Raw genomic sequence first — 22,418 nt, 5'->3', positions numbered from 1 at the left:
CAAACTCAGTGGGCATTCCGTAGAAGCACGTGGTGCATCCATTTTTCAACAGACTTTCTTATACTAATGTTTTATTTAGATGTATGTGTAAAGAGTGCTGAAATGGATAGCTTCAAATGGGTTTCTGTGACAAGGCAGTGTGTGGAGATGACTCATTCTTGACATGTGAAAAACGTTTGCTCCTTCCTTCACCTTTTGCATATTTCTGTCATCTTTGTGCCTGACTCAGACTTTCGAATGTCGGCCTGCTGGATGAAGCAGGCCGCTTTATCAGACAGGCTTGGACTTGAAACTGGGAAAACAAGGCAAAGACACTTTCTGGACATTTGGGGTTTTCACACAGCAGCAGGTGGATTCAATATGCGTGAATTAGTTTGAATCTGTGCACATGAATGCACGCTGACTGCAGAGGAATGGTAATGATGAATCTGTGTGTTTTGAAAACAGGAGGATACAATGGCAGGACGAAAACAGAAAGAAAAGACAGCGCCTGTCACCTTCTGTTATTCACTGATCTTGTTGTCCTCCGGCTCATTGTTTCTTTTCAATTTCCTTTCGTCTCTGTCTATTCTTTTCGGTCCACTCAGCTTGTTTTGTCCACCTGCTGTCCTTACCTGTCATCCCTTTTCTTCTCGCCTCCTTGGACTCCCTCTCCTGCTTTCTTCTCTCATTGTAGCTTTCAGTGTACTCATCGCCCTCCCTCTGTCTTTGGTTCTCGTGCCCTCTTGGGCCTGACACTGTGCCATGGTAGAGGAAGGTTTGTGTCCCGGTGCCAGCTGGCTGAGAGACTGAGAGATTTCAGAAGACTAGATCAGAGAGAAGAGGTTAAATGGAAGAAAGGAGAAAATGAGCTATTACAACAGAAGGAGAGTGAAGGGAAGAGGGGAAAGATGGATTAGAAGAAAGCAAATAAAGAAAAAGTGGAGTGGAGAGAAATGGAGCTGTCAGTGTTGCTATCCCTTCAGCGTGATCTGCGGACCTGTCTGCGGGTTTCGGGATCAACATGACGGCCAGTTTGGCAGCGGAGCAGCCTGGCATGCTGCTAATGATGTTTTGTAATAATGGCAGCCGTGTGTGTTTTGTGTGTGAGTGAGTCAGAGGGGTGTAGCGATGCCATGAATGGCGCACCCTGCCATCCACGGCGCTCACTGGCACGCACGTTACCATGGTGATGCAGCACAGCACAGATTACCGCTTTATGGCACCTGCCTTACTGCGCTGTCACTCGCCTGTCAGGTCAAAGAGCGGCTCTTTTTGCAGGCTGATGAAAGGTCGTTTGCGCGTGTAGAATATGTATCTTCACTTTGACCGTTCCTTGTGGTGCATTTCCTGTAAATGGGGCAACCGTGGCTCTGTGGGTTGCGGTAATTTTCGTAGCACTCTGCACCGACATTGCTACGGGGAAACAAGGAGAAACATGCGCCAAATAGGGATGATTGTTTTTCACTTATTCATTTACTTTTATTCTTGATTTCATTATTAATTATTTGGTTGTAAAATGTCAGAAGATCCCAAAGCCCAAGATAATGTTCTCAAAATAATTCAGTTACACGTCAAAGGCAAATATTTTTGTAAAGTCAGAAAAGAGACAGTATTTACATTTTAGAAGCTGGAATCTGAACATTAAGACTTGTTTTTTTTTACTAAGAAATTACACAAACAAATTAATCCATCATTTGTTACAGCTCTAGTGCTAAACTAGATGTATGTGGACACGTCTCAAGGATCTGTTTAAATCAATGTTTTACATGCTTTACATCTTTTGAAGCACTTCTTTAGGAGTCTGACACTTTTTGTTTACGTGTGTCACAATGTAGAAGACTGTTGATTCAGCTGCACCGTGCATTTTTCGTGGACTAATGCTTTCCCTTAATGATCGTCTCTAGGTGCAACTTATTGCACTGCGTAACTACTCAAATAAGTCGTAATAATTTCATATTTTTATATCACTTAAAGCTAGTTATGTATTATTGTTTTTGCTTTCTTAAATTGCAATGTAAGACCATGGTAGGTTGATGATAAAGCCCATTTCCATGTTTGTTGCTACTGAAACACACATCACATGGCATTTTAAGTTTTGTGATGGTTTTATCTCACGATATGTAAAGCTCAGGGTTTTTAATTTCCAGTTGATTTTTTGCATGTTGAAACAGGCCGACAGCATTGACCAGTGCTGCAGATTAATTTGTCGTAGTTGCAGCTGGATTCTCTCATTAGTGGACACATCTGTTTGCAAGTCTTGCGTCAACCGGTCCCATGCTTAGCAGCAGAAGTTTTCTCTCTCGGCTGGTTGTTCAGAGAGGAGTCCACAGGAACGCCGCCAGCTTCCTGAGCTACATTGTCTTTCAGGGTGGTCCAGTTGCGTCCATCATTTCCGCCTCCTCTTCTGTCTGAATTACCTACCTGTCTGTTCTACTTCAGTTCAAATAAATGCAGTTCTTCATTAAAGTAAAATGACCTGCTTCATCTTAACAATAGTAACAGCATTTGGACTTTCAAGTGTCTGTTGCAGACAGTTCGGATGTAATCAACCTTAACCTCACACATGTTTAAAAAAAAAAAAAAAAGGCGATGTGGATGGATATGTCGGCTGATTAAGTCAGACAGCAAGTTGTCCCAGATGTAGATCCCTAATGCATTTAGCCATAATGACTTTTCCAGGCAGATACTTTATGTTTACTTTTGACTCGGAGACAAGCAATACGCAAGGCCTCATAAAAATCAGGCTTGTTTGGAAAGCTGTAGGGGGCTCTCTGGGCTGAGGGCAGAATTAGCATGACCCACAGTCACTTTAGCTGAATTTATATGAAATACGCCAAACAAAGCAAAGCCAATTTCCCCTTTAATGGTCCAGTTGGTGTGTAGGATTTAGTGACATCTAGCGGTGAGGTTGCAGATATCCTCGTCCTCCACTTCCACGTTTGCAGAAGAGCGTTGGGTTGCTACTAAAACTTTGAAAATTGCAGAAGACTCCTCTAGAGCCAGTATTTGGTTTGTCAGTTCTGGGCTTATGAAGAAACATGCCAGCGCAATGTGGGAAAGGCCTGCTAGCTCCATAGATATATATTTGAAAGTAACGTTAACATAATTCTTATTCTCAGGTGGTTATACCCTCATGAAAACAAAATTACGAATATCCAATTTCTTTTATGCTAATAGGTCCTCCTAAATTTGACACACTGGACCTTTAATTTGTGTGAAAATCTTTTTTTGTGTAATAGTCTTGTCATACACACATATATGACGATAGCTTTTATACATGCATGGATCGTAAAGGCTCGAATTCATTTTATATTTAAAGTAATGGGGCAAATGCAACTTTACCAGATCATAAATGTCCATTTGAGGTTGGTGTTTAATCTCAATCAACTAATTTGAGAAACACAAAGTGATTAAAATATGCTGTGGTGCCAGTGAAATCTACCATCCTCTCTTTCTGTCTAAAGCAGCACTCGGTCTGCACCTTGCACTGCTATGCTGACATACGCCCATGACTCATTCATACTGGGAGTTCCAAGAGAGTTTAGACAGCCACAGACTGCTTTTTTTGTTGTTGTTGTAACTCTGCACTTTACTTTTTGGTGTGAAATGACTTCAAGTAAACTTAGTCTGCTTTCTCTGAAATCTATTTCCAGCAATTTCAAGTTTACTGTAAACAGTAATTACAGTACTACAGTGGTTGTTTCTGCTCTTATAATTCCCGTTTGAAGTCTGCAGAGATTAGTAGAGAAAAAACAACTGCTGAACGTCATCGCGGCTGTCTGTTCGTGGCGTTCTGCTACAGGAGCGTGGTGTTTCCAGCCCGTTTCACTTAGCGAGACTCTTGTTTACTTGAAATCGTTTATCCTGACATGTGCAGGGAAACTGAGAGCCAGGTGTGGTTTGCAGCTGAATCCTCGCTGGGATACACTAACATGCAAAATGACTGTGACAACAAAATGAAATGTCGATGTTTTGTAATATTTATGAGTTGCAGGCTTCTCGAAGTCATGGCGCATTAGCAAAGTATTTTACCACCTTGTAAAGCCGCTTGAATAAAGTCAAATGAGCTCAAATTCGATTACTAAACAGTTGAAGTCCGCTTAATATTTATCCGTTTTTGCTCGCTAGATTTTTTGATCACCCAAGTGCCTTTAGAGTTTGCCGTGTTCATAAACATGTGGAAGACAAGGACACTCATAGCATCACGGAGCCTACACAGACGGAGCTTGTGTACCTGTCAGCACCTCAGGGATAATTTGCATGCCAGGTACTGAGAGACTACACACAGTCCCAGGTACAGACTTCCATTACATCAGGATGCTTGTGTGACATATTGTGCAAGACTCCTGGATCTGTTTTTGCCTTGAATTTGTTTAACAGATGAACCATTAAAGAGTCGACGCCCTGAGACGAGCACCTACAGCTGGCCAGCACAGCACCGCGGCTCGCACCGTCTGTGAAAAGTTGTGCGACTCAGCGCCGAGTCTCTGACATGCACTTATGTTCCAGAACTGGCTTCTCGTCTCATCAGTCCAAAGGTTGCTGTGGGGATTCTGCTCACTAGCCTTTGGCCTTTATTTGTCTTTAAATACCCTTGGCTTTTTTTTTTTTTTTTTTGCCTGCAGCTCAAACATCGTCACACAAACAGCAGTGAAAGTGGATCAATTTGTTCCCATTTGTTCTATTGAAGTGAACTCTTCCCCAGTTTCCCCTGGTTACTGACCCAGCCAACAAGAGCCACCTGCAAACCCTTAAACAGAGAGCGAATGAGCGAGAGAGGGAGGGAGGAAGGGGGTTGGAGTGGGAATGTGAGAGAAAGACAGGCCATCTGAGAGAGAAATGGGCATCTGCCGAGAAGAAGACCAAAAACGCAGTGAAGTAGAGACGGCGAGAAGGAAGCAGATGAGGAAGCGAGATGAGAAAAGTAAGAGTGAGATAGTGGAGGGAGTTGGACAGAAGGGGAGAAAAGGAGGGCGATAGAGAGGTTCAGGTGCTAACAGATCATTCTTCTGCTCCACCAAGCTGGAGTTGGATGAATGGAGTAGATCGTCACGCCTCAGAGCCGGCCAGCAAATTGGCACTAAAATGACGACAGTGATACATGGGTAAGTTTAAGAGGGAATATTGTCTTTGTTTGGGAAGGGACTGGAAGATGTGACACAGCTGATGTGGATCACTGTAGGCTGTTGTCAGTGAGGGATTTTCATCAGGCACAGAACAAGAATGGCAGAGCTGTAGAAAAACTGCTGGATACCAATATTCGCCTCAAGTCATCCTACACAAAGCATAGTTTTTAAAATATAATCCACGTAAAGACACCAGCAGTATGACGATCAAAACCAGGGAACCACTTTTCGACAGATGTTGCTGAAATGAAATATTTAACATCACATACGACATGAAACAGTAAAACACGTGCACATTACATCCATTCTGCTGTAGTGTACTTGGCAGATATTATAAGGATGTCATAATCTATTGTAGCGAGACAGTGATTCCTGTAGGATCGTTAGACTGTGGTGAAACTGCTCTTTGGAACAGTTCTGTGTTTCCAGGAAAATCATCCATCCATCCTCTATACACCACTTTATCCTCATTAGGGTCGCGGGGGGTGCTGGAGCCTATCCCAGCTGACTTGAGCGAAGGCAGGGGACACCCTGGACAGGTCGCCAGTCTGTCACAGGGCTACATATACAGACAAACAAGCACACTCACATTCACACGTACGGGCAATTTAGAGTAATCAATTAACCTCAGCATATTTTTGGACTGTGGGAGGAAGCCGGAGTACCCGGAGAAAACCCACGCAAGCACAGGGAGAACATGCAAACTCCATGCAGAAAGATCCCAGGCCCACCCTGGGATACGAACCAGGATCTTCTCACTGCAAGGCGAAAGTGCTAACCACTACTCCACTGTGCAGCCCCCCAGGAAAATCAATAAAAGTAAATTATCAACTCCTTTCCGAGTGTAAATGCTGAGTTGTTTTATATATAAATACCAGCAGTGCTGTTTAGACATCTTGATATTAATGTCAACGTCCCGCACATTCCCACTGAAACCTCTGGACTTATTTACTTAGCCTTTGTACTCGTTTTGATGCTGTTGGTCACAGTTGGCTTGAATAATTTTCGTTTGGCTTCAACAGTGTTTTCTCTCCTCTTTATCCTCTCACCATTCTTAAATAGAAGCTGTGAATAACACGAGGAGTGAAAATGAGGACATTGATGATCAGTTAGAGATCATTCCAGGACTACTTCGGCCGTAGACTAACCATAGCCTGTTTTAACTAGATTATCTTCATCTACTGATTATTTTCTCAATTAATCGATTAGTCGTTTGAACTGTAAAATGTCAGAAAATGGTGAAAATAGTTGGTCAGTGTTTTCCAAAGCCCAAGGTGAAATTCTCAAGCATCTTCTTTTGTTCACAAACCAAAGAAATTTAGTGTGCTGTTATAGAGGAGGAAAGAATCCAAAAAAATATTCACATTTAAGAAGCTGGAGTCGGAGAATTTAGATTTTATTTTTCTTAAAATCATTACTCAAACCAATTACTCACTTGAGGAATAATTTAGTAGACAACTTGATAATTATTTAATGAATTATTGCAGTTCTAATTACAACTTTACAAATTAAATGCTTTTGAAAACTGTGTTCTTTTTTTGTAATGAAATTAAAGATGGTTTTCAGCCTGTAAACCTAAAGTGAGAAGCTTTGTTTTGGCTGAACATTTCATTTTTCAAAAAATGTGACTAAACCAAAGGAAGACTCAGATGGCAAACCAGCCTCATCTGGTCTTCACTCTGTCAGGTAGATGGATGTGTCAGTAGAAACAATGCATTAGAAATGCTGTATGAGTCTTTTACTCACTACACTGCCCGCATGTAGGATGGGAAGTATATAGCTGCAATAATACATTCATTGATCCTCAGTCTTGCCTTTCTTTAGGGAGCATGGAGGTCATCATCAGCTACAGAGCAGCACCAGGCTGAAGAGTTGGAGATTCCTGCTCTTCTAACTGTCAGGGTGTCTTGCTCAAAAGCACTGCAGTCATATGAATGTAGCATGTAGATACATTAAGCCATTTTTAATCAAAATGAACAGAAATCCTTGGTCCTATATGGTAAAAACCCATTTTACCGTGTTTTGCATGTTTTAAAAACTTGAACATGAAAATAAAAGCTGCAAGAATGAGAAGACGTTTACTCCTGCTCACCTCTTCCTAGCTAGCCTCCCAGCTTTGCAAGCCAGTCAAATTGTGTTCAGTTGGCAAACAGGAAGGGAGGAACCAGTAGTTGTCCAGCTAGAAATTTGCATAAGCCTGCCCCATCGCTACTTCCAGGTGAGCTATACAGAATGAGCAGCTGCCTCTCAGCCCACCAGGTTGGTTAACTTTCTAAGGCTGCTTTTGATAACTGTAAAACGTCTCCTCCACGAACAAAACAAACCAAATGTTCTGATGTTGGCTGCAAGAGTGAACACTAAAGTCTTAATGTACTCCCAGCATCTGTGGAAATGAAGCCTCAGTAGATTACTTTTATTATTGATGGAAATGTCACCACAACAGCAGGACAATTCTTAGTGTTGGGTTGTTAGGTGACCAGTATTACCATTTACTTCAACTGTGTGCCAGCATGAGGAACACTCAGATGTCAGAAACTCTGAGACCAATTTGAAACAAACTAACAATGGCTGTTACTGTTATTGTGTTTTGTTACCTCTTACTGCTGATTGACATCTGAAACTCTGAACAGAACCTTCACTGTGCCGTATCAGTCGCCATGGTGATCAAGCAGGTTGAAAGAGAGTCACCTTCATGACATGAACAACTCTGACTTTACGCTCAGCATACCTCACTAACTCATTATTCCTGCTTTGTCGTACAGCCCTTTGGTCTCAGACACTCCTTCAGGTCTAGCTGGTACACAATTTTTCTCCTCTCAATCCATCACAGATGCAGAGACAGTCGTCTTCCTGAAGGGGACATGGACAGCAGCAGTTAAGCTACATTTAAAGCTGCAGACACTGAAACAGACCATTTACACACGTGGACAAAATTGCTGGTACCCCTCAGTTAAAGAAGGAAAAACCCACAATTCTCACTGAAATCACTTGAAACTCACAAAAGTAACAATAAATAAAAATGTATTGAAAATTAAATAATCAAAATCAGCCATCACTTTTGAATTGTTGATTAACATAATTATTTAAAAAAACAAACTAATGAAATAGGGCTGGACAAAAATGATGGTACCCATAACTTAATATTTTGTTGCACAACCTTTTGAGGCAATCACTGCAATTAAACGATTTCTGTATTTGTCAATGAGCGTTCTGCAGCTGTCAACAGGTATTTTGGCCCACTCCTCATGAGCAAACAGCTCTAGCTGTCTCAGGTTTGATGGGTGTCTTCTCCAAATGGCATGTTTCAGCTCCTTCCACATATGTTCAATGGGATTCAGATCTGGGCTCATAGAAGGCCACTTTACAATAGTCCAACGCTTTTCTCTCAGCCATTCTTGGGTGTTTTTGGCTGTGTGTTTTGGATCGTTGTCCTGTTGGAAGACCCATGACCTGCGACTGAGACCAAGCTTTCTGACACTAGGCAGCACATTTCTCTCCAGAATGCCTTGATAGTCTTCAGATTTCATCGTACCTTGCACACTTTCAAGACACCCTGTGCCAGATGCAGCAAAGCAGCCCCAAAACATTACTGAGCCTCCTCCATGTTTCACCGTAGGGACAGTGTTCTTTTCTTCGTATGCTTGGTTTTTGAGTCTATGAACATAGAGTTGATGTGCCTTACCAAAAAGCTCCAGTTTGGTCTCATCTGTCCAAAGGACATTCTCCCAGAAGCTTTGTGGCTTGTCAACATGCATTTTTGCAAATTCCAGTCTCGCTTTTTTATGAGTTTTTTTCAGCAGTGGTGTCCTCCTTGGTCGTCTCCCATGAAGTCCACTTTGGCTCAAACACCGACGAATGGTGCGATCTGACACTGATGTACCTTGGCCTTGGAGTTCACCTTTAATTTCTTTGGAGGTTGCTCTGGGCTCTTTGGATACAATTCCAACGATCCGTCTCTTCAATTTGTCATCAATTTTCCTCTTGCGGCCACGTCCAGGGAGGTTGGCTACTGTCCCGTGGGTCTTGAACTTCTGAATAATATGAGCCACTGTTGTCACAGGAACTTCATGCTGTTTAGAGATGGTCTTATAGCCTTTACCTTTAAGATGTTTGTCTATAATTTTTTTTCGGATGTCCTGGGACAATTCTCTCCTTCGCTTTCTGTTGTCCATGTTCAGTGTGGTACACACCTTTTCACCAAACAGCAGGGTGACTACTTGTCTCCCTTTAAATAGGCAGACTGACTGATTATGAGTTTGGAAACACCTGTGATGTCAATTAAATGACACACCTGAGTTAATCATGTCACTCTGGTCAAATAGTTTTCAATCTTTTATAGAGGTACCATCATTTTTGTCCAGGCCTGTTTCATTAGTTTGTTTTTTTAAATAATTATGTTAATCAACAATTCAAAAGTAATGGCTGTTTTTGATTATTTAATTTTCAATAAATTTTTATTTATTGTTACTTTTGTGAGTTTCAAGTGATTTCAGTGAGAATTGTGGGTTTTTCCTTCTTTAACTGAGGGGTACCAACAATTTTGTCCACGTGTGTAGAACAAAGCTAGAGTTACAGAGTCATAGTAAAATGAACCATCTTTGAAGTATTTTAAGCAGAGAATTAAAAGACACGTGCTTTTGTTAATTTGTAAAGTAAAAAAGGCATAACTTGGGTCCTTTTAATTTGTGGGTTTTATCCAAGACATGAGAGGTAAACTACACAAAAGATCCGACTTCAGCAGAATCATTTCTTTTCCTTTTTTTTCTTTGGTGAAGTCTTTGTCTTGTCAGTCTATAGAAGAATTTATGACAGTGGGAGAGGATTTGTGGCGACGTGAGACGCAGTAATTCATTCATCATCAGGCCTCCTTGGAATAACCAAGTTGCGGACAAGAGCAGTTGGGAGTTACACTGCTGATCAAAGATTGTGGTTGATGCTATGCTAATGCATGCAAATTGTAATGATACACCAGTGGTTTTGCGCAGACACTCTCGTACGATTCCTGATGACAGTGTTGTTTTGCGGCTAATGGCGTGTGTAAACGGTTGCTTTGAAGCTGATGGTCCTGATAGAAGTTGGAGTGAAATGAGCTGAGACCTCGACAGACGGGAGGAGCATCGGGCTAAAACGAAATATCTCACGGGGTTTAGACTCTTTATCTTTCTCTCTGCCCCGCTTTGCTCTTTTCTTTTTCACCCCTATCTTGCTCTCTTAAGAGGGAGTTCTGCACAGTTATTAAATGACGTCACCTGCTCGATCGTTTCTTCCTCTCCCTCGTTTGCAATCTATATAGGGCTACATACTTGAGTTATTAAATCGATGTTATTTATAAAATCAATTATCCTCCTTCCACTCGCTGCCTTTCGGTCTCTCTCGCTATTTGTTTTCGCTTCCCTCCCCTTCGAGCTCTGTCTTTTTTTATTGACTCTCCTGGGACTCGTTCTCTTCAGCTCTTTATCGCCTCTCCTCTCGTCTTATCTTGTCTTGTTGCCTCGCTCTCCAACTCTCCGGAGAGCCTGGCAGATTGTTTCAGTGCATGAGACCAGATAATCACTCTGCAGTCATTATGTCAGCTATTCTCTTTTTTCTCTCTTCTGCGCTCTGTCTGCTGGAGCCGTATTGATGTGGAGAAATGCTTTGTCCTTACAGTTGGACATTATTCACTAAAGTCTCTGGAACTGGCAAACTGGGCAACAAAACAAAACAAAACCACTTTTGCAATGTGAAAATTATTCTAATGATTATCTGCTACGACTGGAGTTCCTTTGTATTTCGTGTGTACAGCTTTTGGTTCACAGAGGATGGAGCGGGAAGCATCGCAGAGGGATTGCACATCTACACTGGAAAATAATGTATGAATAAGGAGTAGCTCCACAGTGTTGCATCTGAACATGCACTGCTAAAATTATCATATAGACTGTGTAAACTATTCCGCAATCAAGTTTAGGTGCAACCTTGGTCTGAAAAATCCCGGACTTATTCATTACAGCAATATTTACATCTTTCACACAGATTTACGCGTACTCTCTCTGTTTCTCATGTGTTGTACCAATCTCATACCTACTAATATTTCAGTTTCTGTGTTGTCATCAGTGGTACACGTAAACCTCTGATGAAGTCTTTTTAGACACATGAAGTCTGCTAGACTAAACATAAGACTTCATGGTTTTAAAAAGAGTTGACCAGGGCCAAGCAAGTGGGTCCAGCCGTGACATTCAGATCCAACAATGCTGATTTTGAAATCGGAAAATTCCGTCTGAAGGAGAGTGGAGTGAGATTCCTGCCAAGGAATGCCTTGCGCCTTGAAGCGAGCTCATAACTTTTGAGAGATTGATGTTACCTGAGAGACATACAAGTCTTAGTGCATGTGTGTGTGTTAGCCTGTCTATTCACAGACAGGGAGATATGTGCTGATTTATTCACAGCAAAACTCTTGTAGGTTAAATGCGCAAAGGGTAACATTTAGATGGGTAAAAGGATAACTTTAAAAAATAATAAATCTGTATTTTTGTGAGGCTTCTTGAATATTTGCTTCCACAGGTACTTTATGTGCTGCTGCTGTTTCTCTGAGCAGATAATTTTAATGGGTAGTTGTTTTCACCTTTTTCCACATTTACGTGCGGAGATCTCACAAAGCTTTGTTGCACGTATTTATGGACAATCTATAAGCTTGAAATTGCCTCACGGCTGTGCACTGACACCTTTACCCCCTCAATAAAACAAAAAATGTCCCTCTGGGCAGTGTCTCTGTCTACAGTAAGAAAATGTCATCTAGTCTCATGACTCACACATAAAGAAAATCAATTCTCCGCTGCTGCTTTTGTAATGTTTTCTCTGTCTCGGTTGGTCGGGCACGACAGCATCCTTGTCACATATATTATGTGGAGATGGTTGGTATCTTTGTTCTCTGTTTGAGTGCATCACATAAGGCAAACAACAAGAAGTATAGCCACTGCATCTGCACTTATTTTATTGAAGATGAACTCTGTGAAGTAATTCTGCTGCCGCTGTGTGTTACTATTCGACGGCTTCTCAGTTTCTGCTATCTCCTGTCTTTGTGTGCGTTCAGGTGGAGTGGATACAACAGCAGGTGGTGAAGAGGAGGATCAAGAGGGATTACAGACAGGCCCCGCCCCTTTCCCTGTCCAGCCCCGCCCAAAGCAGCCCGGCCCAAAACAACATATTCTATAATGACGCCAAGTGGAGCAGTATGTGGTACATTGTAAGTAGCTGTGCACCGAAATCCGTCTCTGTTTGCATGTCCACCGCACCAAAGCAGAAATATCGGACGTCCTGAAGCACGCAGAGCCAATGAGTCAAGTCTGTGCTATGTTCGTCTGTTCTCCTCAAAGGATTGTGTGCAGTTGTTTGCCCACATTTATCCAGTTTGTGGGTCAAAGGCTGACTCAGGTCATGGCATGGTTCTGATTACTGCAGGTCAAGTGGATCTAAGGGATTTATGTGTGTTTGTGGGTGTGTGTGTGTGTGGACTTTACTGAATAAAAGAATAGAAAGGTTATAGTAACGACATTTTTGAGGTACCTCAATTTGAAATGAGACAGTTTAGGGTCAAAGCAAGATTTTCTGTGTTTATTCATAAGTATTTGTCACAGGAATGTCCACCCACAAGTAGGAATTTCCGTGTCTCTGTTTTTGAATTTTGAAATCGTTTCCCTGTACTCTTGTGCATTCAGTCAGATTTTCAGTCTTATCATCCGTGTTTACATACACCCTCAGATCACTGCTCTTGCACGTGGATCTGTGTGGTTGAGTGTCCTCTGCTCTGTCAATTCATAACTTTAGTGTAGATAAATCATGATACTTTGACCAGAGGTTTTATATTTTTCAAGCTTTAGGATCGAACTCTGGACTTATTGCTTGTGTTCATTTAGATTTAGATAAATGCTACCTCCGTTCAAATCTAACAGTTACCTGACGTAGGCTATGGTCGCCAGTCTGGCTGTATATTGATTTATTTTTTTTACTTATTCCAGAACACAGAATTCTCCTCATGTTCAGGAAAAATTACTATTAGTTAGTACCAGTTATTTAGGGTGTCATTTTCAAACTGGAATCACTTTGAAATTACCTACAAATTATCAGAATTAATTCAGATTTTAGTGGCTGTGTGAGATGGCTTCAACCCGTTATGGTTCAGCGGCCCGCGGGCGGGCCGTTTTGATATCTGCATAAGCATTTTTCGAAATAGAACGACACTGCCAACTCGATAATAGAAACATTATACACCGATGGAAAGCTTAGATTTTCATGAATCCGCCGGTATAAATCACTTTCAGATGTGATTACCACAGCGGGTAATATAAACACATTTCTCCGACAAACAACAAATATCCATCCATCCGTTCTCTATACACGGCTTTAACGTACACAGCGCGACTCACATTTGCGGGTTCATTATTACACACAGATGAAAATATTCCACAAAAAACGGCCATAATCCAACCTTGGACATCCAGACGAAACAAGCCAGTAAAATATTTTGTCCAAAACATGTCTTGAAGTCGGTATATAATCCACGAATCGGTCGTTTTTGAGGAAATGCACCTCGCGATGCTCGTCCAATATTCCCTGTATTTCTCATCATATTTTTATTTACAAATAAAATATTAGCGATTTTTTTGTACTGAAAATGGCTGGAATTGACTGTACCTTATAGGGCTACTAAGATCTTGGCCTCAGTCTGTATTCAGACTGACAGTATTAGTTGGGGGTCGTTGGTGTATAATGAACCGTCATTTGTTGTGCTACAGTCTAACTAGAAAGTAGTAAAACAGAAGTACATTATCGGGTCAGATCCTCCTTCAGCATCACTCATTTGTTTAAAAAAATTGTGATGTTTACGTTTTTTTTAATTTCTTTCTCCTTTAGCAGAAAGCACAAACCTACCATAACAGTAAACATCATGCATAAAAGGCACATGTTCTGATGGAGTGTTTCGATCTGATTTAAAATTTTGCTTTTGGTTGCTAAAGCTTCAAATCGTCTGTCAGTCTCACAGCATAATTTTTTGGATTGCCCACCTTCCTCTCATGATTTTCAAGTTTCCCTTCAGTAGGGCAGGCCCGAATAGTGGTTTCTGGCCTCCGAGTATTCGAGCCCTGTTAAAGAGGAATATCCGAATATTCGTGCTGCCCCGTAACGTCCGACGGGGGGTGGGGGGGGTGCGGTAGTGGCGGCGGCGGCGGCGGCGGCTTGTGACACAGACGGCCCGAAAATTCGGATCCTTTTTCATTTTTAGAAAGTTCTGGCCAACATTTCCTGATGACACATTGAACCCAGTGTAAACCGACCTTCGTTGCCTTCGTTTTGTCCTCAGCAGAGGTCTTCTGCATCTTGTCTTGTGTTTATGCAACGAAGTGAAGCGCGACGTCAGAGTCGGCAGCCACCCGGCCATCGGGTGGTGTTTACAAACACGAATGGAGGAGCCGAAATGAGCCGAAGAACACGGCGGGACGAGCCGAAGTGGGCCAAAGGCGCAGGGAAGAGACGAGCTCCGAATATTTTCGTCTGGGGGGAGGAGGGAGTGATCACATAGGCATATGTGTATATGTTATAGACATGTGTGTATATGTTTATGTGATCACATGATGAGATGAGCCGATAAGTGCCGATGTGGACCGAAGGCGGAGGGAAGACAGTAACGCGGCATATTCTTTCCGCCCGGTAACGTCTGACGGGGGGTGGGGGGTGGGGCGAATATTCGGATACCAAATTAATATCCGGATAGTGCCATAGCGAACGAATATCCAGATATTCGGGATATTCGGGTACAGCCCTACCCTTCAGACAGCTCAAAATCTTACAGTTTAAAATGTCATTTGACCACTTCAACTCCAAAACCCACAAGCAAGTTTGAAAGTCAGTAAAAACTGAAAAAACTGTCAGATTTTGATGGTGCTTAAACTTCTGTCAGGAAACCAAATCAAAGCATGAAATTATGAAGTGATATTTCACATCACCCTGCATGTCCCAATTAAAAGTGGCCTAAAGCAAACCATTTGCTGCATCCAGATTTGATAAAATACAGAAAAATTCTGTGCCTCTTGACAAAACCAGGGAGCTATTAGTAGCACAGCTGTTGCCGGCAGTCACATAACAAAAATGTAGAGACTTTTCAGCTGAACTGCACTGAACCGCAAGTTTTGTTTGCATGGAGGAGAGAAGTACGAAAACTAATTCAAACTGTATGTAGTAAAATATCGAGAGTGTGAATAACCACCATACCTACAGGTACTTGGAAAAATGTCAAACATGTGGATTCCAGTTTTTATTTTTTTTTCTAAAATAAAAAAAATCTAAAAAATGTAATTTTCATTCTTTTAGTTTTTATTATAATTTATATCTTTATAACTATCATACCGCACAGACGACATTTTCAAGTCGAGTTGGAGGTGTGAGTAAAAACAGAACTGAAACTGCTTGGTGTTCAAAGGGTTAATCAGACACTTGATAACAGATCAGCTTCAGCCAATAAATGCATTATCATAAGACAAGTTTACAAGAACTGTGAGCGGCTGAGATTCAGGTGAATATGAGCCTTTGGTTCAGTGCTAATGGGCCTCAGGAGGCAGGAAGGTAAAAAAGGAACACGTGTTAAGCATTTCCCCCCAGTGATTTGATGTCATTGTATTCTTTTATGCTTTTATCAGTACTGGCCAGTTTGGTATTTACAGTTTTTTAAAAATTTGGCTTTTCATTCAAATGGTGAAATAGTATCTGGTTCAAACTTAACAATATTTACTCAAAAATAGCCTCAACTGAAGGATCTCATTGAACAGTTGACAACTGATAGTTTCTCCTGCTGTCATCATTGACAACAGATGCTGAATCTGGGACGCCTCCTGACATCCTGACAGAAACACTATCAAGTCAGGATTTTTTCCGTCCCTCCCATCGTGTCACAGCAGCACACTCAGCACACACAATGTGGAAGTGAAAGACAGGCAGAAGAGCCGTCCTCTTTGTGCAACCCATAGCGATTTGTTTGGGTTCTTGTTTCCGGTAGCTGGTTCCTAGCACTTCTCTCCTGATGGCAGGGACGATAACGGGTGATAGTTGATACATGATCAGTGTGGAGTCTGTCATGTGCTTCAGCCAAGTCACAGCAAGAGTGAATAACTATAATATGGATTGACTGATGTGGTGTTATCGATAATTGGAAACAATATATATGCAGTGAAACTGATAATCTCTTCTTCAAAATGTAGAATAGCATAGATCTCCACACAAAACTTCACTGAAATGCTTTTTTATATTTGTGTTTTCCTTGTGTTGAATTAGTAGAGAACTTTTCAACCTCTATTGTTCATTGTCAATAGGTCATTACTCCTGAAACGCATGCCAAGCACACAGGGCTGAGCATTTCTAAAGCCCGCATTTACTGCTTAAAGAGAGAGGCATGTGCATCAGAGCCAAAGTAGCTTTTTGGTAATCATTTTAATACACACGTGGACAAAATTGTTGGTACCCCTCAGTTAAAGAAGGAAAAACCCACAATTCTCACTGAAATCACTTGAAACTCACAAAAGTAAGAATAAATAAAAATTTATTGAAAATTAAATAATCAAAAACAGCCATTACTTTTGAATTGTTGATTAACATAATTATTTAAAAAAACAAACTAATGAAACAGGCCTGGACAAAAATGATGGTACCTCTATAAAAGATTGAAAACTATTTGACCAGAGTGACATGATTAACTCAGGTGTGTCATTTAATTGACATCACAGGTGTTTCCAAACTCATAATCAGTCAGTCTGCCTATTTAAAGGGAGACAAGTAGTCACCCTGCTGTTTGGTGAAAAGGTGTGTACCACACTGAACATGGACAACAGAAAGCGAAGGAGAGAATTGTCCCAGGACATCCGAAAAAAAATTATAGACAAACATCTTAAAGGTAAAGGCTATAAGACCATCTCTAAACAGCTTGAAGTTCCTGTGACAACAGTGGCTCATATTATTCAGAAGTTCAAGACCCACGGGACAGTAGCCAACCTCCCTGGACGTGGCCGCAAGAGGAAAATTGATGACAAATTGAAGAGACGGATCGTTGGAATTGTATCCAAAGAGCCCAGAGCAACCTCCAAAGAAATTAAAGGTGAACTCCAAGGCCAAGGTACATCAGTGTCAGATCGCACCATTCGTCGTTGTTTGAGCCAAAGTGGACTTCATGGGAGACGACCAAGGAGGACACCACTGCTGAAAAAAACTCATAAAAAAGCGAGACTGGAATTTGCAAAAATGCATGTTGACAAGCCACAAAGCTTCTGGGAGAATGTCCTTTGGACAGATGAGACCAAACTGGAGCTTTTTGGTAAGGCACATCAACTCTATGTTCATAGACTCAAAAACCAAGCATACGAAGAAAAGAACACTGTCCCTACGGTGAAACATGGAGGAGGCTCAGTAATGTTTTGGGGCTGCTTTGCTGCATCTGGCACAGGGTGTCTTGAAAGTGTGCAAGGTACGATGAAATCTGAAGACTATCAAGGCATTCTGGAGAGAAATGTGCTGCCTAGTGTCAGAAAGCTTGGTCTCAGTCGCAGGTCATGGGTCTTCCAACAGGACAACGATCCAAAACACACAGCCAAAAACACCCAAGAATGGCTGAGAGAAAAGCGTTGGACTATTGTAAAGTGGCCTTCTATGAGCCCAGATCTGAATCCCATTGAACATATGTGGAAGGAGCTGAAACATGCCATTTGGAGAAGACACCCATCAAACCTGAGACAACTGGAGCTGTTTGCTCATGAGGAGTGGACCAAAATACCTGTTGACAGCTGCAGAACGCTCATCGACAAATACAGAAATCGTTTAATTGCAGTGATTGCCTCAAAAGGTTGTGCAACAAAATATTAAGTTATGGGTACCATCATTTTTGTCCAGCCCTATTTCATTAGTTTGTTTTTTAAAATAATTATGTTAATCAACAATTCAAAAGTGATGGCTGATTTTGATTATTTAATTTTCAATAAATTTTTATTTATTGTTACTTTTGTGAGTTTCAAGTGATTTCAGTGAGAATTGTGGGTTTTTCCTTCTTTAACTGAGGGGTACCAACAATTTTGTCCACATGTGTACATAACAATGGTTTGAAAAATGCTGAATTTTGCATCTAAAAATTGACTCGACTAATAATCAGCACACCCCTACTCTATCATCGCTTATTCTGACTCAGTCACTATCTTACTGTCTCATATACTGTGTTGTTCAGACCTGGCATTAGACATTATAAGAATCAAGAATCTTTATAGTCATTGTGTTTCCACACAGCAAAATTGCGATTGGTGACTCCCAGCTATAGATGAAAACAGAAAATGGCACACTATATACAAATGAAATAAAATCACTTTTTTTCTTTAAAACCTCAAAAATATAAATATTTAAACAGAATTAGCGCACATGAGCAGTAGGCTGAGTGTAAAGTGTAGTCCAGTGCATGACTCAGTTCTTTATTGCACATAGTGTGTTTGTTGTGTGTGCAGGGAGGAAATGGACTGGACAGCTCTGGGATAAAAACAGTTTTTCAGTCTGGAAGTCAGAGTTTTTATGCTCCTGTACCGTAATGCTAAATGAATTTTATTATAGTTTAACCAGGCTATATGAAATTTTGCATTGAATTTTTAAGACTTTAACTTGTTTGGACTTGGTTATAACAGATTTTACCCCTGTGTGATGAGTGATAATGGACCTGCTTGGCGTACGTAAAGATAAAGTCAAGTTGTACATCTGCACATTTGCTAACCCCTACCTCATATGTTTTTATTTTTCCCTCCACCTGCTCTCCCCTCACCATCTGTTTCCATCTCTCCAGCACTGTAACGATGATGTTCATAACTGCCAGTCGGATATGAACATCATGGGGGCGTGGAAGAGGGGCTACACGGGGAAAGATGTGGTGGTGACCATACTGGATGACGGGATCGAGAGAAACCATCCAGACCTCTCTCAGAACTACGTGAGTGTGTATGTATGCGCGTGTAGGGCGGCTATGAGTGACAGTGTGTGCATGCCGGATGGTTAGTCATCAGGGAAATCAGTGTTAATTTTTGTGTGTGCATGAGGTCTAGGGAAGTATGCGAATTCAAATGTGTTTGTTTATGTGTTAGTGGCTGTGAGTGTATCTGATTCAGGGTGTGTGTAACAGGACCACAGCAGTCTGATTTTAAAAAAAAATCATCTCCGTTCCTTGTTAGTTTCCCCTTTTTATTGATTTTCTACATTGAATTGGCAAAAATTGATAAAAAGCAGTTCTCGTTTCTACAAATTTATGTCAATTAAATAAAGATATATGTAAATTGAGTCATTTACCTCTTTAAAGTGGCTTTCCTAATTATACGCTGCAGTCAAGTGGTGCTAGAAGTCACGCAGTCGGTGAAAACAAATCATCTGACTACAGTGAATGGGTTTGAAATGTATAAATACGTTGGCTAGTATAAATACGGCAATATCTAGAAGGTCCAGTCACTGTGGAATTAGTCCTCCTGACTTTAACTTCACTGTAAAGACAAATGGAGACTCTATGGAACTTCATGAAAAGGTTATCAAAACGAATAAGTCAGGGGATGGATACAAAACAAATCCAAGTCACTGAATACCCCTCGGAGTGCAGTTAGAGCCATCATTAAAAAATGAAAGAAATACGACACATGCGAATAGAATAGAATCTCCTTTATTGGTCCCACAAGGGGAAATTTGCAGCATCACAGCAGCAAAGTGACAGCAAGAAAAACAAGAAAAGACAACTATAAATTGAAGAGGTGAAGTATGTACACTATAAATCTGCTTCGAGCTGTGTGTCCTCAAAAACTGTGTTACAGTGCAACAAAAAGACTAACGAGTGAGGCCACCAAGACACCTATGAGTCCTCTGAAGGAGTTACAAGCTCCAGCAGATGAGGTGGAAGAGACGGCATAAAACAACTGTTGCCTGTTCTTCACCGGTCAAAGGTTTATGAGAGAGCGGCAGAGAGAAATTCACCGTTGAAAAATGCTCGTATTCTCGACTAGAGTTTGCTGTAAGGCATGAGAGAGTGTCTGGAGTCGGCTAAAAGGGTCTTTGGTCTGATGAGACCAAATTTAGGCTTTTTGGCCATCTGACACTATATTTGGCAGACATCAAACACTGCACATCATCTCAAACATAGCATCCCCTCTGTAAAGCATGGTGGTGGCAGCATCATGATGTGGGTTGTCTGAGCAGCAGGACGTGGAAGGCTTGTAAAGAGGCTGTTTAGTGGAGTAGAATGGGGTAAAATTACAGTGTCCAAAAGTGGAAGGCTGATTCAGATCTATCCACACAGGCTCAGTACTGTAAGTGCTGCCAAAGCTCCATCTACTAAACACAGACTTGACGGAGGTGAATGCTTGTGCAGTCACTTACTTTATGTTTTAGATTTTCAATTAATGACTATTATGTTGTTGAAATCCGTTTACACTTTGATATGAAGAAGTCTTTTAAAAAATATTCATCAGAAATGCCGAATTAAATTGATCATGGTTCAGTATTGAAAAGCAAAATAAACTCTTTTTACGGGCACTGTATCAACATCGAAGTTCTTTGTTGTGGAAAAAGACGCAGTGTACAAATTTAAATCAAAGATAATTATAACTGAGATATTAAAAGCAGATTATTTATGAAGTTAATGTCCTTTTCACCGCATGACTGAATCGTTATTATAGTGATCAAGTGGATTACAGTAATGGGTGTAGTTTGGATCAGATAGTCCTGCGTCACGGATGACATATTAGAGGGATGTTTCCTTAAACCTGTGGGTGTGCAGGTATGCTGTGTGTGCATGTTTATTTATTTGCGGTTCCAGACTTTATGTGCATGCTGAAGTATGTCTGCCTCAGACCAAGGCCAGATAGTTAGAGCAGCCTGAAGCAGCAGGTAAGACCATCAATCAACTGTGCAGATAAAAAGATTCACACCCTGTTTGACAGGGGCTGCGCTGCTGTCATTAGCTACTCTTAATGCCTGGATTTGTTGATGCCGAGGGGCGAGCGGCACGGCAGATTGGGTTAGCTCTGATTGCATTCGATTTGCAAAACTGTTGTGAGTGATGCTCATGTGAAGTGTTTGACTCGGTTAGAGAAGCTTTTCAGTGTTCTACAAGTCAGTGATGCACACACACACAGACACAGACACACACACTGATAATGTGTGTCTTCTCATAAATTAGCCTGTTCACCATCTATATTCAGAACATTATTCCAGATGTTCTTTTGGTGTTTGATATGCATGTTTTGACCTCCGTGTCTCCTCCAGGATCCTCAAGCAAGCTATGATGTCAACAGCAACGACGTGGATCCAATGCCTCGATATGATGCAACCAACGAAAACAAGTAAGAGAACAATACCTATCCCACAGACAAGAGGGACAAACATCATTTTAGCCGTTCAAATTGGGTTCAGGTAAAAAAATAAGCATGTGGCTTCAGTGTTTTGTTGTTACTTTTGCCAAATACTCTTCAGCGTCTCAGCGTTTTCCTGATTGATTTTCCCAGAAGTGCTGTCCTTCAATATGTTTGTATTTGCGGAGTCCTGACTTTGTTGTGGGTGCGATGAGCTACATTACTGAATTTGATTGTGACATTTGTGGGTGCGTTGTGGTTTTTCTGTTTGGAAGAACTTGTGTGTATTTGTCTGTACTGTATGTGTGTGGCAGGGGGAAAAAAAGAAACTCCCTTGCTCATGCACTTGTCTTGTGCCAGTTTGGCTTTGACTGTGTGTGTGTGTGTGTGTGTGTGTGTGTGTGTGTGTGTGTGTGTGTGTGTGTGTGTGTGTGTGTGTGTGTAGCGGTGGCAGCGGCTCAGTCCTTGCTGGTAATGTATTGTCTTAAAGAGACATGAGGCTACAGATGCAGCTTAATGAGCTGGTTTCCTTTTAGGGTTGAATCCACTGCTGTCTGTGATGTTATGTTTGTGGACAGAATCATGGTGTACTTTTGAACTTTTCATGTTACTGTTCTCTTTGCAATGAATTCTCATACGGGATTGAAGAACTAAAGATAATCATTGCAGTCACAATCTTCAATAGAAGCTGAATAAATATGAAAAGGTGATGTGAAGTTCCCGGCAAGTTAGGACTGGTCATAGTGCCTTAAAGGCAAGAAGCACGTCGTCTGCTGGATTTGTCAGGAATAAGTGAACTTTAGCTACATCTGGCAAACTGCAGATTGTTGTCAGACTTTGTGTTGTATAGCAACAAGGATGATGTAATGCTTGTGGATTTAAATCTGTTGTCTGTGTGTACAAGCGGCTCTAACAGCTGTTCTTTGAAGGTATG

At 41.3% G+C, this 22,418-nt stretch overlaps 1 protein-coding gene across 3 annotated transcripts in view; it reads left to right on the top strand.

Annotated features, from left to right (window-relative positions):
* pcsk5b (proprotein convertase subtilisin/kexin type 5b) overlaps positions 1–22,418 on the top strand; it is an 87,236-nt gene that overhangs the window by 6,468 nt on the left and 58,350 nt on the right. For all 3 annotated transcript variants that reach the window (XM_022196414.2, XM_022196413.2, XM_022196411.2), the window contains exons 3-5: positions 12,178–12,330; positions 18,943–19,086; positions 21,399–21,475. In XM_022196414.2, the coding sequence (XP_022052106.2) occupies positions 12,178–12,330; positions 18,943–19,086; positions 21,399–21,475 (374 nt within the window). The remainder of the gene's footprint in view (positions 1–12,177; positions 12,331–18,942; positions 19,087–21,398; positions 21,476–22,418) is intronic.

This window comes from Acanthochromis polyacanthus, chromosome 7 (genome assembly GCF_021347895.1).
Source record: "Acanthochromis polyacanthus isolate Apoly-LR-REF ecotype Palm Island chromosome 7, KAUST_Apoly_ChrSc, whole genome shotgun sequence".
In the NCBI taxonomy this organism is placed as follows: Eukaryota; Metazoa; Chordata; class Actinopteri; family Pomacentridae; genus Acanthochromis; species Acanthochromis polyacanthus.
Note: the sequence above shows the minus strand (reverse complement) of the source record. Positions and strands in the feature narration are given on the sequence as shown.